General features: G+C 31.7%; 1 protein-coding gene and 2 pseudogenes across 1 annotated transcript; 1 reads left to right on the plus strand and 2 right to left on the minus strand.

The window, feature by feature from the left end:
- Window positions 1-5,202: 5,202 nt before the first annotated feature.
- LOC114424344 (embryonic abundant protein USP92-like) lies at window positions 5,203-5,923 on the minus strand. The gene has a single exon (XM_028391185.1). It carries the CDS (start codon window positions 5,845-5,847, stop codon window positions 5,449-5,451), a length of 399 nt encoding a protein of 132 aa, XP_028246986.1. The 5' UTR covers window positions 5,848-5,923; the 3' UTR covers window positions 5,203-5,448.
- Window positions 5,924-11,167: 5,244 nt separating this feature from the next.
- On the plus strand, window positions 11,168-12,036 carry LOC114424733 (annotated as a pseudogene).
- A 2,719-nt stretch (window positions 12,037-14,755) lies between these two features.
- Window positions 14,756-17,467, minus strand: LOC114424610 (annotated as a pseudogene).
- Between the last annotated feature and the right edge of the window lie 4,082 nt (window positions 17,468-21,549).

Consider the following 21,549-nt stretch of genomic DNA (forward strand, 5'->3'; position numbering starts at 1 on the left):
CTCAAGGTTTTTCACATACAACTTCGTCCTCTCCCAGATCTTCGGCGCAGAAGAATCTTCTGAAATTCGATCACTTCATTCATTCGTGTTTCACTTTCTTTAGATTTTCGTCAATATTAGAGATTCTACGTTCGCGATTATGATGATGATGCTATAGCAGCAATATTTCGTGAACCATATTCACATCAAAGGCCGAATTGCAGGGTCTCCAATCACATATGGGCAATCGAGGATAACCTCAATCAGACGAATTTGGGGTTGTGTGAGCCTCTTCGCATCAAACCCTGGATCACATGACACTCCATGAAACCTCGGTCAGATCCTCCAAATTGCACGACACTCGATGAAAGCTCGGTGAAATGAATTTGGGGATGTGCAAGCATCTTCACATGAAAGACCGAATCGCAGAACATTCTCCCAATCGCAGACACTTCATGAAACCTTAGTCAAACCCTTCAAATCGCACGACACTCCATGAAACCTCGGTTAGACCCTTCGAATCGCGCGACACTCAATGAAAATTAGGTCAAACGAATTTGGGGATGTGCAAGCATCTTCACATGAAAGACTGAATCGCAGGATACTCTCCCAATCGCAGACACTCCATGAAACCTCAGTCAGACCCTCTGAATCGTGTGACACTCGATGAAAACTCGGTCAAACGAATTTGGGGATGTGCAAGCATCTTCACATGAAAGACCGAATCACAGGACACTCCCCCAATCGCATACTGCATTGTATAGTAAGAGCCTTTCCACAATCGCATACTTCAAAGTTTTGGTCCTACACACAGGCAAGACTTTTAATACTGAGTTTTGTTATTTTTATCTTCACTTTTGTGATATATTTATTTTTCTAATGTGTAGATTTTCCAGTTGTAAAAAATAATTCTACTAAAAAATATTCAAAAGATATGTGCAAAAATATGAAAAGGGGGTAGACAATGCAAAAGCACAATGTAACTTGGAAAGAAAAAGGAGATTAGCAGAGAGGTGCATCCAAATGATGGTATGTAAACAATTTATATTTCTTCATATGCAAATTGCTTTTTGTATTAAATTCAAATTAGTCATTGGAATTTAAATTCAAATCTAATAGACAGGTGTTTGATTTCTATCCTCTTCTTTAATATTGACATTTTATAAGTCAGAAACCAAATGCACAGACACGCACACACACTTGTGTGAAAGTTGAACTTTTATATAATTTTAAGTAAATGTGAATTTTTGTTAGGCTTAATTAACAAGGTTGATGAATTTGTGTCTTCGGAATGTTCCTTTGTTTAAATAATCACATTGTCTCACTTTAGGGATACATGTAGGCATTTTAAAATATATTGTTAGTCCTTGGTTAACAGCAACAAAACATATCCTAGAGAAAAATAAGCATAAGAGTTAGGGTTATAACTCAAAGGCATCATTTGAACGTGTATCACCCAAAAACTTAAAATATGCTAATTTTAACAAATAAAGTCATTATATATTTTTGTTAATTTATTTATCTCCATATTTGTTAATTTATACTCATGCTTATTATATATGTTGCTTCATGAAATTTTATTTCACCTCAAGAGTTGAAGGAGTTGGTTATGAATATCACAATCTTTTCTCAATATTAAGATAATTGACCAACCTGACAGAGGTTTCATAAATTCTAATAATAGGTCCAAATGTAACAACACAACTTTGTCTCTTCTAAGCACATTATACAATCATGGTTTGGAGCAAACACCATTGCCTGTAGGATCAGATGTTTCAAGTCTTGGAAGCAGTTGTAGTGTACCACTATCCAATGAAGCAACATGGAATTTGAGGGTATGATTTTCACACTAGATTAATTCTCAGCAGGAAAGATAGACCTTCAGGTCCTTCTCTAAGATTTACCAGTAGTTCTATGTCTAACAAATGTCTGCATAAGCTCTTGCTTCAGTTGTCTGGTCACTAGGAATGAAGCATTGGCTTTTTAGAAAGTTCTCCAGATCATCTTATCTTTCCCTTCTTCTTCTCATACTCTTGTTTCAATTCTTCTAAACGATAGGATATCTGATGCAAACCATAATGCAGATGTAAAATTATATCTGACTTGAATAAATATTACATAGTCTAGTAACATCATAGTCATGCATTATTGTAATGGCCATTATTGAAAAAATATGTATGCATCATGGTGTCTACCAAGAAGGTAAAAGAGTAGGGACACTGCCAAATAAAAAAGTCAAGTCCAACTATCTTGGCATGGAAACTGCCAAATTAAAAGGGTATATAGGCCATGCTCTATATTTGAGCTGCATGTTCAAGATAATAAATGTTTAATCCCTAGTCCAACTATTTGACAAAGGTAAAAGAGTAGCTACAATGATCAAGGTAAAACAAATGTTTGGCCCATTGCCCACTAAAACCTTTTTTGCTCAGACTGTGCAAAAAACTATGTGGAGACACATTTTTTACTCACAGATTTAATGCAGTTAAGAGAATGTATCAGTAATACAGTTATCACTTGATTAATCACATCAATAAATCAATAAATACGAGATTTAAAAGTAACAAATTATGTAACATTCAAGTTTGAAAGTAACTTTGAGTTTGACAAAAAAAATGTATGTAGAAGTTATTAAGTGAAGGAAAATGTGCATCTTGCTCCAATTCATATCATTCATAGTCCGTAACAAGGAGTTAGAGAAAGGAAGAGGACCTAGATAGAATAAGCTAGTGGTAACAATGTATCTGGATTTATTGCATCCTCGGGGAAGTTTTTCAAAGCATGTATGAGTTTTTCAAAAGGTAGTTTAATCTGATAAACAATTAAAACCACAAACAAACAACATAAATTTGCTTTGGTTTATAATATATAGAGGAATTGCTGTACCAAAGGCAACCCTGCCTGTAGTCAAAATACAGTAATTTTGCTATGAGAGTTATTATCATCAAAGAGTATATAATATTAACAAGAAACATGCAATTTAATACATATCCATTTCTTTCCTCATAGAATATGTATCTTTATAAGGTAGGGATAATACGTTGACACCATCAATAATCAAAACAAATAAATCTGGGAAACAAAATAGTTACCGGATACAAGACCTCCATTGGAGCATGAACAACTCCTTTTAACAAATTCAAAAGTTGATAGATGAACTTAAATCATTGAAGATATCTAAAGCAATAAGAAAATACTAGTAAATACATTGATAAATCATATGAACAACTCCATTGGTTCAGAAATACTACTAAATACTACTAAACACTTAACTATAATGTTCATTCTTTCATAAAAAAATCAAAAGTATGACCAAGAGGTTCAACATGGGTAGAAAATACTACTAAATACTACTACATAATACTAAATACTTTGATAAAAGGATAAAGTGTTCTTCCTACAATTTCACATAGGTTCAGCATTGTTCAGAAATACTACTAAATACAAGCCCATACATCATTCAAGGAGATAGAATGTAGCAATGCCACTATGACCAAGAGTCTAAGATAGTTTCGAAAATCAAAACAGTTAGAAGAATCTAGATTATTCCAAATACAGAAGAGAGTGTAATACCGAGATACTATTTGCTTGTCAAGGTCTATCTTCAGCAGAAAAGCACTTCCATACAAATTTAATTGACCATATACATTGCCTCTACATCACTTCATTTCTCCCTCTTGCCTAAAAATAACAAAGAAATGCAAAATTGTTGGAGGGTTGAGCGGAAAACGGACCTGAAATTGACTCCAAAACAATTCGAATAAAAAATAAATCAGCTTCATGAACATCAAATTTTAATAATTTCTTTAAAATCACAAGAAGTAGTTTGTTTTCTTCTTTGTCTTTTTTCAATAAAAGAATGAAAACGAAAAATAACTACAAATGTCAAAGAGGGACAAAAAATAAAGCTTACAACAAAACTAGGGTTCAGTTTAGGCAAACACGCGGGGAAGGGGTGACCTGAGTCACGATAGGCTAGGGGTGCGCCACCACGGAAGGAGTGACCTGAGTCACGATGACCACCGTAAGTCGGGGTGACAAAGGAGTGACGATGACTGAGGAATGGAGAGAGCTGAGTCACGATGCGAACTGAGTGACGAGAGTGTTGTTCAACTAATCTTCACATAGCTAGGGCGCACAACTAAGTCTTCTGAGGTCATGAGAGTGTTGTTCCAGTCACGTGACTATAATGTCGTGCCAAACACAACGGTGTTCACCAAAGCAACGTCGTCAAAGTAGTGTTTCTGCAATTCAAAGACCAGTTTGTATATCACCGTCTTCGTTTTCTAACTTTACAATTATGAAATTGGCACTGCTTATTATACCACATCGGTTTAGGAGGACCGATGTGGTTACTGTGTCGTAGAAACCAATTTTTTTAGTAGTGTGCGGAAATTGACATTCGGACTTTTGAGTCTTTACTATTTAGACATTTTGGTACACTTGCCAAACAATCAACATATAATGAAAGGATTTTTTTTTTCATTTTTAATCTAATTCTTTCAATTTGAAAGAGTCAATTATCCTAAAAAAAATTGTAGTCCTGTATATTGCAATATTTTAAGCATGCACATGCATGATGGAAGAAAGTTTGAGATAAATAATGCTATAAGAAGCCTCACTCTTTATTAAACTGTGTTTGGTCTATATAACTCATAGTAGTATTAAAGAAATAATCCATTAAGCAAGAGCTTTTAAAAATAAGTGTTTTTTCTTTGAACTTAAAACATTTCTAAGCAAAAAGCATTCAACTAATTAATTAAAGAAAGATACAAGCTTACTAGGAAAAGAGCTGAAAGAAAACCTAGCTGACGAAACTCCATTATTTAAGGCTGGTTGGATACCAGAAGAACATCTGACTCTGAAAGATTTAATAAGATAAATAATTTATAGAGACTTCCAGCTTCTCTCAGTGTGCTTAGTCCAGAAAAGAGGACTCCAACTCTGGATTTTTTTTTACTCCTTTTATATGTTCCTTTCATTCTATTAATTAATATTCTGATACTTTTGGTATGTATTCTTTTTTAATATAATTTTTTTTGAAAAATAAAAATATTAAATCAAATATATATTTTTTATGCTGAATTGCAATGAAGAAAAGAGATGCCTAAAGCATCAGCTATTAGACTCTATTGAACATCCATATAGGAGGGTTGATAAGAATCATCAAAAGATTAAGATCAATTTTTATATTAAATCAAATATATTAGGGAGAGAAAAAAGTATTAGAACATGAAACACGGTACATTTTTATTGCATTATTAATGATCACAACATCATGAAAGCATGTCGATCACGAGATGAATCATGCTTCGGTGGGGTACCAAACTAACAACAGTACACGTAGGTTCGTAGCTCCATTTCCAGCTCTAAGCTAAAAAGGGTAGTGCCGGCGGGCAGAAATACACAACATCACATTATAATTTATTTATAATACACACATTTCTGATGGTGCCCAAGATGCACTAATTAAACAACAATTTTAGTCTGAGAGGCACCCTCCGTGGCTAAATTGGGAACCCACAAAATGGACTTGTTTCCAAGGAAATGGCAAAGAGGGTTAGTTCCAGGATCAACTTTCATTATTTGACGGAACAATTCAAAGTTCAAGACCGAAGTATCAAAGTGGCAAACAGCAAGTGCCTGAGTTTTGGTTCCATCACCGGCAAGCAATGGAACCATGAAAGCTGTTGTTTCATGGACTTCATGGCAGTAAAACACAGCCTTTTGGAAATTCAACCTATGACACATCACTGCTTTGCCTCCAAGATTATGCACTCCCTCCACTGTGTATTCCTCTTGCTTACTCAAGAAGGAGCTTGAAAATGCCTGAACGTTCTTTCCAAGCTTTGAAATGACAAAGTTCATTAGGGTTTCCAAGGATTCTGCACAGTATTTGTCTTCTCCCTTGGGTCCTTCCCTTAAACAAAAAAATTAAAATAATGCATTTTATCTAGACCTTTATCTCGTTAAAACAATGAATAAAATATGTTTTGCATGAACCACGAGCTAGACATGATTAGTTGCATACTTGCATTTTTTTAAGGAATCAAATGATTTATTTTGTCTAAAACAAAAAAATTAAAATAATGCATTTTATCTAGACCTTTATCTCGTTAAAACAATGAATAAAATATGTTTGCATGAACCACGAGCTAGACATGATTAGTTGCATACTTTCATTTTTTTAAGAAATCAAATAATTTATTTTGTCTAAAACAAAAAAATTAAAATAATGCATTTTATCTAGACCTTTAATTATCTCGTTAAAACAATAAATAAAATATATTTTGCATGAACCACCACCTAGGCATGATTACATATTTTATTATTATACATTCTCTTACCTGGTCATCTAGAATGGTCCTCCTAAATTCAAATCCAACTCCACTCTCAAGTAGAGTGGAAATAGGCCAGGCCGGTCTACAAGGGCCTACGTCCTGACCTACATAAAGTCTGGTCTAAACTGACATATTTAATTAAAAGATTAGGTTCAGACTTTTTTAAAAGTTTATTAAATTAAATAGACGAGACTTAAACTTGTTAAAAAGTCTTATAAGCTTGATAGGTTGGCCTATATATATTTGGTACCAATTTATACTATATTATTTTTTGGATACAATTATTTTTACTTGATTACATATTATTGCTCCATAACTTTTATTCCTATAATCAAGTAAGATTTTAATTACAATTTAGGTGTCTGTATATTACTGCTTTCCCTCTGGTTAACGTTTCCTTTTTCATTAACTTTCCTATTTTTCTATCCCAAAGCAAACAAATATAAAAAGGCTATCAGGTCAGGCTAAACTTTTAAAAAGGTCAGGTCGAACTAAAATAAAAGTCTTTGATTTGATAGGCTATAGGTCAGGCTCAGGCCTAAAAAATTCATCATAGGCTAGGCTCAAATTTTTTAAAGCCTGATCTGACATATTTCTACCCCTACTCTCAAGATAAAAAATACACCAAGTAACAAGATAGGAAAAGAGACAAAATTATGTCATCATATCCTAATGGTACAATAAATAATAGATTATAACATGCATGGACGTAACCAAAATAAATTATTCGGGGAAGGCTAAAACTAAAGTACTAAACACATTATAATCAAAATCAACAAATGACTAATTTTTATTATTAAAAGTTATCTAAAATTAGTTTAGTAAAAAATTAACTAGTATATATCTTATGAAATTAAATATAATAATAAACTAAAATCATTGATTCTTTCTTTTTAAGAGGTCATTCATCAAGTTTATAAGTTTGTGGTAAAATTTCTAAAGTTTGTGACACGAAAGTAAATAATAAAAAAAAAGAGTTCTTTAGGTTGTCATATTTCAACTACATTCAAAATTTAATTTATCTACCCAATTCTAAATATTATAAAACCTTAGTTACTAAATAGAATTAACGGTAAAACAAACTAAAAGCAATTTGAAACAAAATCATTGTTTAAAGTACGTACTCTCTCCCGTTTTTTATTTATAAAGTTGGTGACTCATTTATGCTTAACTATTAAAAAATTGGTTAAATTTGGGTATTAACATTAAATTTATTCTTAACATTATTGATGAGATTAACATTATTGATGAGAGTTTATTTATCTTCTCCGATCTCCATGTAGAAGTGAAAAAGAGACAATTCATGACATTTAATTTAGTAAAAAAATATTTAATGCAGAAAATGATTGAAATAAAATCTTATAAAAAAGGGTAATTATATTTACTTGCATCTTGGTCCGATTTGATGAGATTGCTTGTGTTTCAGGACCATTTTCAGAAGTCCCTTCCTTGTTCTGCGCCAAGTACAAGCTCCCAATTCATTATCTAATGATGTTGGCGCATGCAAACGGTCAAATAGATGCTTGCAATCTATTTCAAAAAGTACAACTCCTTAGCCCACAAAATGGCTTCTAGCAAGGAGGATGCTTCTGCTTCAACTACTGGTGGCATACCAGTATTTACAGACGTTCTTGCAGCAACATAAGCACCCTCTGAATTTCAAATACAAGCACCATGACCAAATGCCTTTGCAGCAACATAAGCTCCCTCTGAATTTCAAATACAAGCACCATGACCAAATGCCTTTTCTGCCTGGAAAAGGGACCCGTCAGTATTGCATTTTACATATCCTCAATTGGATTTTGTCCATCATGAATTGTTGTGTTGTGGTCAAAATAAAAAGTAACTCTGAATAGAATAAGTGAATCTTTCCTCTTCTCTCTACATACATATTATTGTGGCTGTTACTAGCTAACACTAAAAAAAACAACTATGGACTTATGTTTTTGTGAGGAGATAGAAAAAAAAAATCTTAATCACTAAAGTTAAAATTATAGGTTATTTATTGCTTTAAATTATTTCATATATTAGATTTTATCTTAATTATTTAAAAAATTTATTTTTCTTATTTAACAAATAATAAAACAAGCTTGCAGTACTCTCTCTACTTATTTTTTAAAAACTTTTGGAAAATTTCTGTTCCACTCAAAGTGCTTCCGCTCAACAAATTGTTTTAGATAAATTAAAAAAATAGCACATTATAATTTTATGAGAATGAAAAATATATTAAAATTTTTATGAATTTTATGATAAGAATAAATATATTTAAGTATGAAATTTATAATTATGTAACCTTTATTTGTTTTTTTTATCAGTCATGTTTGTTTGTTGTTGTCTTGTTGAGGCTTGCAGCTTGGAGAGAGACAGTGGAAGCAGTTTCCTTACGTAACGAGATCCACTCAAAACGTTATCGTATCCTCCCTACCCAAATGTGCCAATATAAAACTTGAAATGATTGCTTATCCTTCTTCTTCTTCTTTTCTTTTTTTGTTTCCTTTTCACGCCGCTGCAGATTTGGGATAGTTTCAGAAACTCGATGAAATTGACCCATTTTAATTCATATTTTATACACATAATGGCGTCCTGTATTTGTTCACTTTCATCAATACATTTCTTTGCGATGGATTTGGTTATGCAGACCACGCGAGGTCCAATTCTGAATCTAGAATCAATTTTCCAACACCAAATTAAATATGAACAGGCCCAAGCCATTGCTCAATCAAGATCTAAAATGATAGTACGTAACTTAATAAACATTGTAAAACTTCATTGTATGCTTAGTAAGGATACTAGAGAAATAAGGGTGACATGCAATTGAGCTACACTTATGGGAACTTTGCAGTGGCAGCACCCATGCCATAGGCGTAGTACGTACTACTATCTTGTTGTCGAGCATTCTGCAACATATAATTAACGTTGCTATTTTGTCACTATATACATTTCTTTACTACCCCTACCTATTTGTTTATGCAAACAGAGTGACTCTTGTAATATTAATTAATTTAAATGCAGGACACGAGAAACGACACTAGAGGCATACTAAGAGTGACTCATATATTAATTTATATAATTAAATATTTTTTTAGTCTTTGAATTGAAAAATATAAATATTTGTTTTGTATATAATAAGAAATATATGACAAATAAATATTTTTAATTATAAATTTTATTATGATTAAAATATATTAAGATATATATACTTTTAAATATATAAATTATATTTAAATTTCTAATAAACATTTTAAACTATGATATAAGATTATTTTTAATTATTGATATTTTTAAAAATAAATATTGAAATTTGAAACTAAATATAAAAATAAAGATAAAATAGGGTATATTAAAAGTGATTGAAAGTTACGAAGATAAAGTTGAGAGAACGATAAAGTTAAGATAGTTGAGAGATTTTTTATAATTTGTAAGAATAATGTATAAATAGATACACCATTAAGTACTTAGTATATAGATAAAGATATCTAATTATGGTAGTTTGAAGTTATTGAGAGGAAAATATTTTTATTATTTTATAAAGATTCCAAATCAAGTAGGATTACTATAAATAATGAAATTATTTTTGAATAATTACATATTTAAAATTCACATGATTGATTTTAAACCTCATATTAAAAAATATAAAAAAATTATTTTTGAAAATATATAAAATATATGTTATATTTTATATATTAAAAAAAATATATATTTTATATATAAAAAACATTAAAAAATGAATACTAATTATTACTAAAGTATATTTTTAATTTAAATAAATAAACAGTAGTTAATTAAATGAAAATTAATAATACAGAAAAAAACACTTAATTAATGGACAATTTATTGTTTTCCATCTTTTTTAAACTTGAATAAATAAAGTAATACATTCTTTTTCAATTTTACAATTTAATTTGTTTAAGAAAGTGTTAAAAGTCAATAGATCTAACTCATTAGTTGAGAATAATTTATAAATTATTATAAATCTTTTAATATTATTTTTAATTTTTACGGATAAAAAATATTTAAAAATCCTAGAATTTAAGGTATATTTTATATGGAATCTAGTTTTCTAATTAAACATCCCTTTTCAAAATAAAATAACATAAAACTAGTCTTCCGAGCGTCCACTCTAATATTTTTCAAGAGCTAACAATCCAAACCTAGCCACTATATATGTCATCATCCCTGCAGGAGTTGGGATCACAAATTTTCCGCTATCCCTCATTTATTGCAAAAATGGAACTTCATTTCTTAGTGATCTCTATTTCTGTTCTCTTCGCTGTAATTAGTGTTAATTAGGGCTATGAAGCCTTTTATTTTCAATTTTCATGCCCTTGTCAACTTTAACTACTTTTTCTAACGTGATCAGAAACTTAAACAACAAGTATATATAAGAATTAGTATAAATTTCTAAATACCTGAGTTGGATTATTTTCTATGAATAAAAAAAATCAACATTATGCTCTATTTCTATCATTCCATGTGCCAGTACAATGATATTGTTAAGACATGAGACTTATGCTAATGTATATATGTTGTAGCAGCTTGCTCTTGCAAGAGAATGCCATGCCCAATCATCGCTCCCAGACGAAGATTTTTGGCATGCTGTTTAGCCAAACACTCCCATTCCCAGTGCACTTAGAGACCTTGTAAAGCCTGGCCCTGAAGGTTTGTTGCATCTTGATGAATCATCAACTCTAGATGATTGATTCTTGTTTATTTGTTCTTAGCGTGTTAGAATGTCAGGTTTGGTTTGTGTTGCATGTGATTGCGAAGTAGCAAACACGAGAAGAAAAATAGATATATATATTTTTTATTATTATTACGATACAGGTGTTGAAATTGATAATCTCCCCATGCAAATTGTTGATACGCAGTACCCGAAAACCTTCTTCTATGAAGAGGACCTTCATCCCGAGAAAACAATGAATGTACAATTCAGCAAGAGTCCCTTTACACAACCTTTTACTGTATTCGCATGGTTAAAGGGCTTGGAAATCAAAGACATAGAAAAAGGACACACTTTTGCTGATATATGCATGATGAGAGAGCACGTTGAGGGAGAACGCAAGTTTTTGTGCAAAATCCTTGAGAGCATTAATCGGTTTCGCCATTTCAAAGCTGGGAAAGAACATTCAAGTACTTTCAAGTTCCCTTTGTGGACAAGCAAGAGCAATACACTGTGGAAGGAGTGCAAAATCTTGGAGGCAAAGCAGTGATGTGTCATAGGCTCAATTTCAGAACGGCAGTGTTTTATTGCCATGTAGTCCATGGAACAACAGCTTTCATTGTTCCAATGGTGGCTGGTGATGGAACCAAAACTAGGACACTGTCGTTTGCCACTCGGATACTTCGACCATGAATCAGTAAATGCTTCGTGAAACCATGGGAGTTGATCCTGAAATTAACCCTGTTTGCCATTTCCTTGGCAGCAAGGCCATTTTGTGGGTACCCAATTTAGCTGTGGACAGGACACTGCCTATCAGACTGACGTTGTTGTTTAATTAGTCCATGCATCTTAGGCACCATGAAAATGAGATTGTGTATAAAATAAATAATCATTTACTTGTGTTGTGAAAGTAATGTGTTAGGGTCTGCTACCCAAAAGGAGCATCATCCTGTGATCAGCAGCGTGCTATGATGATGCTTTGATGCAATAAATATATTTGCAGTGTTCTTCGTTCTTAAAAGGAACTAAAAAGGAAAAAAGTTTTTTCATTGGAAAGCATAACATTGCGTTATTTATGATTATTTTTTGTGTTCTTTTATAATTTTTACATTAAAAATTTTCTTTTTTTAATTTTTTAATCAGTACCGACAGGAACTTTCATTCTTCCATCGGGCTTGTAATTAAATATTGGAAAGCACACATCTTATAAATATACTATTTGAGATAGGCTCGATTGATTTTACCAGTACTGATGCATATTGATCAATTTGGGAAGAATGCTTCCTCTTAAATTGACATTTTCAAAGAGTTTTTGATTGCCTGATTTATTTTACTAAGCATAAATAGTTGATAAATCAATTAATAAAACTTCAGATGGATTAAATAGTAGAAATGTAACTTATTTTGCAAGCGGATGCATGTGCCAACAAAAACTTGATAGGAAAGATCGCGATTAAGATTTTGAAAATCATAATTGTGTCTGCAACTGCATAAAAAGTATTTTACATCAACAGCTAGCTAGATGTACGTATAAGACATGTATATGTTAATTAATATTAAGTTCGTATTTTGAGTAACGAGCAACATATATAACTTCCTCATCTAGCCTGTAGCATATATGGAGATACTTGTTTTGTTGATGGAACAAAAGAAGAAACTCCTTTGGATATATAATGCAGGGCATCTATTTATAATATATAAAAGGTGACCTATTCCATATTACATCGTCACGTCAGCGAAAATGATGATGTGGAAGAAGAAGAGCATTCTTTTATTGAGTGATACTTACCATCTTCCAAAATTCTATACAATACATTTCAATTGAGTGATATTCACTTCCAAATGCCTCAGTCTTCTGCATTCCTTTTTACACATACGACTTCGTCCTTTTTCAGATCTTCGACGCAGAAGAACCTTCTAAAATTTGATCGCTTTATTCATTCACGTTTCACTTTCTTTAGATTTTCATCAATATTAGAGTTCTACGTTCGAGATTATGATGATGATGTTATAGAAGCAGTATTTTGTGAACCATATTCACATCAAAGACCGAATTGCAGGACCTCCAATTTGGGATCGTGCGAGCCTCTTTGCATCAAATCCCGAATCGCACAACATTCCATGAAACCTCGGTCAAACCCTCTGAATCGCGCGACACTCGACGAAAACTCGTTCAAACAAATTTGGGGATGTGCAAGCATCTTCACATGAAAGACCGAATCGCAGACACTCCATGAAACCTCAGTTAGACCCTCTGAATCGCGCAACACTTCGCATCAAACCCCAAATCGCACAACACTCCATGAAACTCAGTCAGACCCTCCACATCGTGCGACACTCGACGAAAACTCGGTCAAACAAATTTGGGGATGTGTAAGCATCTTCACATGAAAGACCGAATCACAGGACACTCTCCCAATCGCAGACACTCCATGAAACCTCGGTCAAACCCTTCGAATCGCGCGACACTCGACGGAAACTCGATCAAACAAATTTGGGGATGTGCAAGCATCTTCACATGAAAGACTGAATTGCATGACACTCCCTCAATCACATACTGCATTGTATAGTGAAAGCCTCTCCACAATCGCATACTTCAAAGTTTTGGTCCTACATAGCAAGACTTTTGATACTGAGTTTTGTTGATTTTTATTTTCACTTTTATGATATATTTATTTGTCTGATGCGTAGATTTTCCCGTTGTAAAAAATAATTCGGCTGAAAAATATTCAAAAGATAGATGCAAATATGTGAAAAGATGATAGACACTGCAAAAACATAATATAACTTGGAAAAAAGAAGGAGATTAACGGAGAGGTGCATCCAAATGATGGTATGTAAACAATTTATATTTCTTCATATACAAATTGTTTTTTTGTATTACATTGATATTCAAATTCAAATTAGTCATTGGAATTTAAATTCAAATCTAATAGACATAAGTGTTTGATTTTTGTCATCTTCTTTAATATTGACATTTTATAAGCCAAAAACTAAATGCACAGGCACGCACACACACTTGTGTGAAAGTTGAACTATTAGTGTTTTATATAATTTAAAGTGAATGTGAACTTTTGTTAGGCTTAATTAATAAGGTTGATTAATTTGTGTCTTTCGAACGTTCCTTTGTTTAAATAATCACATTGCCTCACTTTAGGGATACATGTAGACATTTTAAAATATATTGTTAGTCCTTGGTTGACAGCAATAGAACATGGTCCTAGAGAAAAAGAACATGGTCCTAGAGAAAAAGAAGCATAAGAGTTAGAGGTATAACTCAAAGGCATCAGACCAACATTTGAACGTGTATCTCCCAGAAACTTAAAATACGCTAATTTTAACAAATAAAATCATTATATATTTTTGTTAATTTATTTATCTTCATATTTGTTAATGTATACGCATGCTATATATGTTGTTTCATGAAATTTTATTTCACCTCCAAGAGTTGAAGGAGTTGGTTATGAATATCACAATTTTTTCTCAATATTAAAGGTTTCATAAATTCTAATAATAGGTCCAAATGTAGCGACACAACTTTATCTCTTCCAAGGAAATTATACAATCATAGTTACTTAAGGCTCGCCTTCCTCTTTTAGATGAAAATGCTCTTAATATAGACTTGCAACTACAATCTACAAGGAAGTTTTTTTCTAACTCAACTTTATAGTTAAACAATATTTTTCACAATTTATGAATAAATTTTAACTTAAATAAGATATGTTTAATTGTTCATTACCTATAGGTAAAAAAAAAAAAAAAAGACTTCAAGGAGTTGATTATGAATATCACATTTTTTTCCAATATTAAAATAATTGGCCAATATGACAGAGGTCTTGGAAATATTTGATCATTTGGTTAGCCAACGGCAGAAGCATAAAGAGGAAAAATAGTTGTGAAAATAATTAGATGGAACACCTGTTTAAGAAATTAATCTTCTCTCATCTTGTAGCCAAAGCATGACTGGCAATATTAGTTGTTGCTAACTCTGTAGTAGGTCATAAAAGAATCCTTGCAACATCTAAAGCAACATTTCCCTGAAATTAAACAAAATCATAAATCCAAGTTAAAAATTATATCTATATATTCGGGAAGCTCATCTTCACAGCACAAGTATGTTCTTTAGTCTAACATTCATCACAGGTGTCTTTTCTTAGAAAGAAACTAATACAGTATTGCTCAACTAAGTCTCACTATAAAATTTGGGCATGTAGGAAGTAGGAACACAATAGGTTAAGTTACCTGGCCAAGGATTACAGCTGTATCAGTGCTCTTTAGGTCTGGCTCAAGATTTTGTCCATATGGGTGCCCATTATACCACCAAACAAACTCTCTAGCTGAATGTATCCCTTTCAAGTTCTGAGAAGGAAAGGAATATTAAGAAAAATTGAAATAAGAGTAACTAAAACTATCAGTTAATGCATAGCCATCACAAAATAAATAAGCATTAAGTCATTGCTTACACCACAGGCAAAACCAATGAAACACAAAAATTCTAGCAAATTCAGGAAAAGCACATAATGAATCAAGCTTACCTCCCCTGGAATACCAAGACTTCTATCACTTTCAGCACCAAATGCAAGGACAACCTGCTCGAGTTCATAAACTAAAAGATGGTACAACTGACAAATATCTGCATTAACATGTTAGTATGTTACCATCAACAAAAAAAATCCCGAACCAGAGCGCCTCACCGCGTGATACAGCTCGTGTAATTCAGAGAGAGAAATGCTGGATCCAAGGGTCACATTCCCCAAAAATGAGCATCGTTCATGTTGTGCCACCTTTGAAAACTGGTTGATGACAATTTGTTGCAAGTTTTCTGGTAAACTAAGCTCAACAGTGTTACTCTCACCAAAGAAAATATATTGAAACCCCCGGTAGCACCAAAAAAGTAAAAATTGAAGTTTTGAAATATTTCTTCAAGTAAACCTCAAAATCCATCCTTGAAAAAATTGGCAGCAGACACGATAGTTCCTACAAATGCAAAAATCCCCACTCTAGTCCCTAAGAACCCCAAATATTAGATATATTAGCCCTGACACACCAGACAAATTAGTCCCACAAAAGCCTGGACACTACTGAATGTCGTGTCCACGTGTCGGACGCGTTTTTGCCGTGTCCAATTTCTTTTTTTGGACTTGGACACACCATGACACTTCTCCAAATAGTTGGATATGCAGTGGGCACTTCTATGGATATACAATGGACACTTCTCTGATTTTTCTTTATCAATTTTTTTAAAAATCAACCTAAAAGATTAGATTATAAAAAATTATTTTTAAAATTTACTTATTTTGATAACCTCTTTCATGCAACGTTCTACCTTCTTATCTTCTATTTACATTTGCGGTTTGTCCCTTTTGCATGACATCCATTCATGTTCTTGAGTACGCTAGTGTCATTGGTTATTTTACATTTGTCATTGCCTCATCGGCGGCATCTGGTCATCTTGCTTGGCTAACTTCGCATTTGTGGTTCCTCTATTCGTCACTTCTACTTGTTTTTCTTTTCTAGTTTGTTGACTTCTTCTTTCGTGCATTTTTTATACACCCTTTGTTTGTCTTGATATAAATCTTAATCATCAATTTACATTTTTGTCATGTTGATAATATATATATATATATATATATATATATATATATATATATATATATATATATATATATATATATATATATATGTCGTATTCCCATGTCCTATGTTTTAGATTTAGCCATGTCCCGTGTCCGAGTTTCATAGATTAGTCCCTCACAAGACCAAAGGCATAGACATCACAGATCCATATTGCTGCAGTGGTGAGAATCACACATTCATGCAGACAACGTATTGGAACCATTGGAAAAAGATTGGACAGCTCATATTGTATCTCATAATTGGAACTTAAAACATGCATTTGAGACTTGAGTTGTCCGTTCTTCAACCAACAGAATCCAATTTACTGATTGTGTGAACGCGTGATCCTCACAACTGCAACCAATTCAGTTTGACAACATGTGTGGTTCTCAGGGACTAGGTTGAATTTTTTTGCATTTTAGGGACTTGTGTGACCTGGGGTTTTTACTCTATTTCTTGTTCTATACAACTAGCCAGAACACAACTAAGAAGTTCAATTTTGCAAATAACAAGAAAAGACCTTGGTTTCAGGGTGATCGGGTGCAACAACGGAGCGAACCAACCCAAAAGCCGTGGGCAACCTGTCAATGATATCAACTTGTGCTTGTTGGTGAGCCTTCAACATCTACAAACCAAACAACCCAATTCGGTTACAGTTATCTATCCATTTTCAAATTTGAAGCGTAAAGAATAGAGCTTTACCTTCTCGGCAGTGTAGAAACCAGCAGGACCACTTCCAACAACACACACCCGCAATGGACTTGAAGAAATGCTCCTACAGAGCCAACTTCTAGCCCCCAAAATTCCCATTTTTTGCATTTTATAATCTGAGAGAACAAAAAATAAAGAATATATAATATGGGAGAAGAAATACACGAGTGCAATGTTGGGACTTGGGAGGAAATCACATTCACAAACATCCAAGCGATCCCACTTTATTAGCTTCGGGTCTGGATTGGTATGTTGGATAGGTCGTTTTGGGCTGACAAGTCCAATTGAATTGGGCCTATCTGTGACCCAAAACTTCATTGTCGTTGCCCAATCTTTAGAGTTTAGAATTTTTTTTTTTTTTTTTAAGTAGGATATCCTTCGGTAAAACCCATATAACATATGTTTAAGTTAGCACTTAGCAACCATTTCATATCTTGTTGGTTGTTTAGAGTTTAGACTAAAATCAAACAACTCAAGACGAAGAATCACAACAAGAAGTCATTTAGAATTTGGATAGGTTTTAATTTAACTTTTAACTAAAAGAAATCCTAAATTAATTAACCATTTAAATTTGTGTTAAAATCTTAACCAGCCCAATTAAAGGACCCGCATGCTTAATGATGCAGAGAAACCTACGAACAACTACCATTATAGCACAGCATATTGGCATCTCCACAGTCACTACATGCAATGAAAAGGATTGCCTTGTTTCCCGGTCAACGCACACTAACCTTGCAAGAAAATGTCACATACACGACTCAAGTCACAGGGTTGCAAAATATTAAAATTGTTGGCAAGGACTTCTACATAAATATTTATTAGAGGATAAAATAAATTGAGTTTCTATTGTAGACTCAAATTAACTCAGACACTTTAACAGAAATTATTTTTATTTAACTTTTACTTTTCTAATAGATTTTTTTATGTGAATGGGAGGGACAAAGTCCCAAGAAAATAACTAGAAATCACGTGAAAAAACTAATACGCTTATATCTGCGAAAACAACGTTTGAAATAAAATGAGGAACAACCTCAAAGATCCTTAACTGTCTATCGAAGGACAAGTCATTTAGCAAGCCTATCAACTTTTGTAATAGATAAAGTGCATAAGTTAATTTTAACTAAAAAAATTAACGACATTTTATCTTCTAATTTTCTTTTCCTCAATTTATTTAGACTCTACTTATTTCAACAGTTTTAACCTTTTAGCGGGCTTGGAATCTTCTTTGCAATGTATACTTTTGTGTCACTTGAGCTTTTCCATAATGAAAGAAAAGTTATTCCATTTAGGAAAGATAATTAAATCTGAAAAGCAAGTGCACGGGTTTAACGGTAGCATATATATTGCCTTTAGCAATGTTAATTAAAAAGGTTCTTATACGTAGGTTACCCGAGAATGAGATTGTTGAAGTTAACAAATTCAATCTTTTTCTTTTACCAATTACTGACCTTCTAAAGTCAATTTAAGTTGCAAGATAAAATGATCGTATAAAATGCATCCTTTTTTTTTTTGCTGAATTTATAAAATACATTATTCTCCCACTTTAAAGTAAATATAAAGTGCACACACGTATATACCTTCAAGAAGCTATATAACCTCTTTTGTAACTTGTAAGCACATTGTCTTGACTTCAATTGTTGCGGATGCATTATGGTTTCGCAAGTTTATGACTTTGTGTTTAGATATAAAAAAAAGTTCATAAATATTTATAGGAGAAAAAAAGTTCATAAATAATTAATGAGGTTTAAAAAAATTACGTTCAATTAATAATATGTATAAAAAAAAAACACGTTTAAGTCAAGGAGATATAACTTACCTATTTGAACATGATATGTAAATTATAGTAAATTTTTTAATATTATTTTTAATTCCTACAGATAAAATTATATAAAATAATACAGTTAAATAAATAATTGAAAAAGTAAAAAAAAAATATTTATCTATCATTTTTCATCATTTTTTTTTGGGTTTTGAAACTATTTAGAGATTTTTCCAAAATTAAAATAAAGTGGTAGGCATAAATATTAATAAAAATACAAATTACAATAAAAAGTAATAAAAAAATACACTTTAAATTAGCTTTTTAGTTAATTTATTGATACAATGAAATTCTTTCTATTTTATCTTCTAACTATTTGGAGGGTTGCGTGATATTAAGAAAAAAACTTTAAAATAAATACAGAATCACATAAAGTCACGCGTAAGATAAATAATATTTCTCTTGACGTTTATTTAAAATTTTAATATCTAAATCTAAATTAAAATTGAAGGAAAGTAATTTTTTTTAGGGGAAGGAAAGTAATTAATTAATTAAAAAATACTTCAGGGGAATTAACGAAAAAGAATGCAAAATTGCAACAAACAAAATGTATAGTTTACGTATTAAATTAAGTGATTGGCGGGTCGGGTTAATGAGGGAATGTGAGAGGTCACAAATGACGTACGGATGACGTAGTAATTTGCATGTTTAAAAACTACTATAAATCAATAATTTGTGGCTGTGAAATTTAAGAGTAAAAAACGAAAAAGCAAGAGAAATAATTAGAGCATGGACCCGATGTTGATTTTGGAACAGAGAAATTTTATTTTATTCTTTAGAAAAAGGGAGAGGGAAAAAGAAGTGTCATTTTTGGCTTTTTGCTTTATATGTATAGGAAACGAGACAAAGTGGGCCATGTAATAGGGCCCACACCAATACGATTGAGTAGTTGTATCCAAAAAACACTGAAAAGCCCAAATAGAAAGGAGTTCCCTTTGTATAGAACTCTTTCGGACTACTACAGCCAACCCGGACCCACAAACCGTCTGTCTGACCTCCTTAACTAATTTTCAGGTCAATCTCTCTCCACTTTCAAAAAAGAAAAAAAAAATTCTATACTTTATAATCAAGACATTGCTAGTATTATACTACTACATTTTCCCATTATCAACCTAATTAAGAAAAAAGAAAAATTGTGATTTTTGGCTTTCATAAGTTCTTGATTAGTGTTAAACTGTCTTTTTCATAACTTTTGATTAGACAATAGTAGGAATATTGTTTTGGAGTATTATTAGGGTCTCCTGAGGTATTATCCACTTAGGTGCTTATTAGGTGTCACAGTATTATTTTTGTAAAAGACACCTTGGTAGATTAAAAGGAAATAGTGTTTATAAATAATCTGTGATCTCAATTTTTAAGCAATGTGAGACTTTATGATTACTAAAACAGATCTCTTAACATCAAATTACAGGTTTAATTTTCTTTCATCTTAAAAATGATTGTGAAAGATAATTAAGAAATGATCTGACCACCAAACCCTTGAAAACTAGATCAAGGTATCAATCATTCAACAAAGTTGTGCCCGAATAAAAGAATTTCTTATGTGTTATTTCTTTTTAGTTATAAGGTCCACCAAAACTGATATATGAAAAATCAAAATGTTAAATGTATATATGACTTTTATCGTGTTGTATGGAGTAGTGACAAATCAATTTATTTATGCCATTCATCCAATCCATTCATTCCAAATAAAAAGTTCAAATGAATTAGATTTAATCCATCTATTTAATTTTATGAATGATTAATGATATATGCATTATTTTTTAAAATCCATTGAATTCTCCAATCAATACTTAATGGATTAGAATCAATCCAACATACATTTTTCATATTTAAATCATTCTTAAATTTATTTTGAAAAAATTGTTCAAAAACTATATGTTGATACAAATTTTAAAAAAAAAATATTTTGGTCAACATAAATTGGAACTACTTTTTAAATTTTTATCCAAAGGATCTTTGATGGATCAAATTTTCTAAATAATTTTTTGAAGAGTTAAAATGGATTAATGAATTGTTTTAATGAAATCTATTTTAATTCAAATTAAAGTTTATCAGATTCATTCATTTTGTCACCTCGAATTATATGTAGTGTTTTTAAATTTTGAATAGTGGTGTCTTGATGCTAAGGCTCAAGTGGTGTGTAATGATTAACTCTAAAGATACTATTTTATATAAATGAGAAATGATCAATTTATTTTAGGAGTAATTTTTTTTCATCATCACCATTTATTTTCTCAAGATCTAATAATTCTAATAAGTAATTAATTTTACTCATTATGAAAAGAAATCAATTTACTCAAAGACAAGAATAACATTTTTAAAAATTACTCTTCATTATAATCATTCATTTTTTTAAATCTAATCATTAATGATTATTAGATTTCAAGAAAATAAATAATTAAGATAAAAAATAATTATAA

The sequence above is a fragment of the Glycine soja genome, chromosome 8, assembly GCF_004193775.1.
Source record: "Glycine soja cultivar W05 chromosome 8, ASM419377v2, whole genome shotgun sequence".
NCBI classification, from domain to species: Eukaryota; Viridiplantae; Streptophyta; class Magnoliopsida; order Fabales; family Fabaceae; genus Glycine; species Glycine soja.

Excerpts from the sequence above, each read along its gene's own strand:
- LOC114424344 (XM_028391185.1), bottom strand. The coding sequence starts at position 5,847 with ATGAACTTTGTCATTTCAAAGCTTGGAAAGAACGTTCAGGCATTTTCA.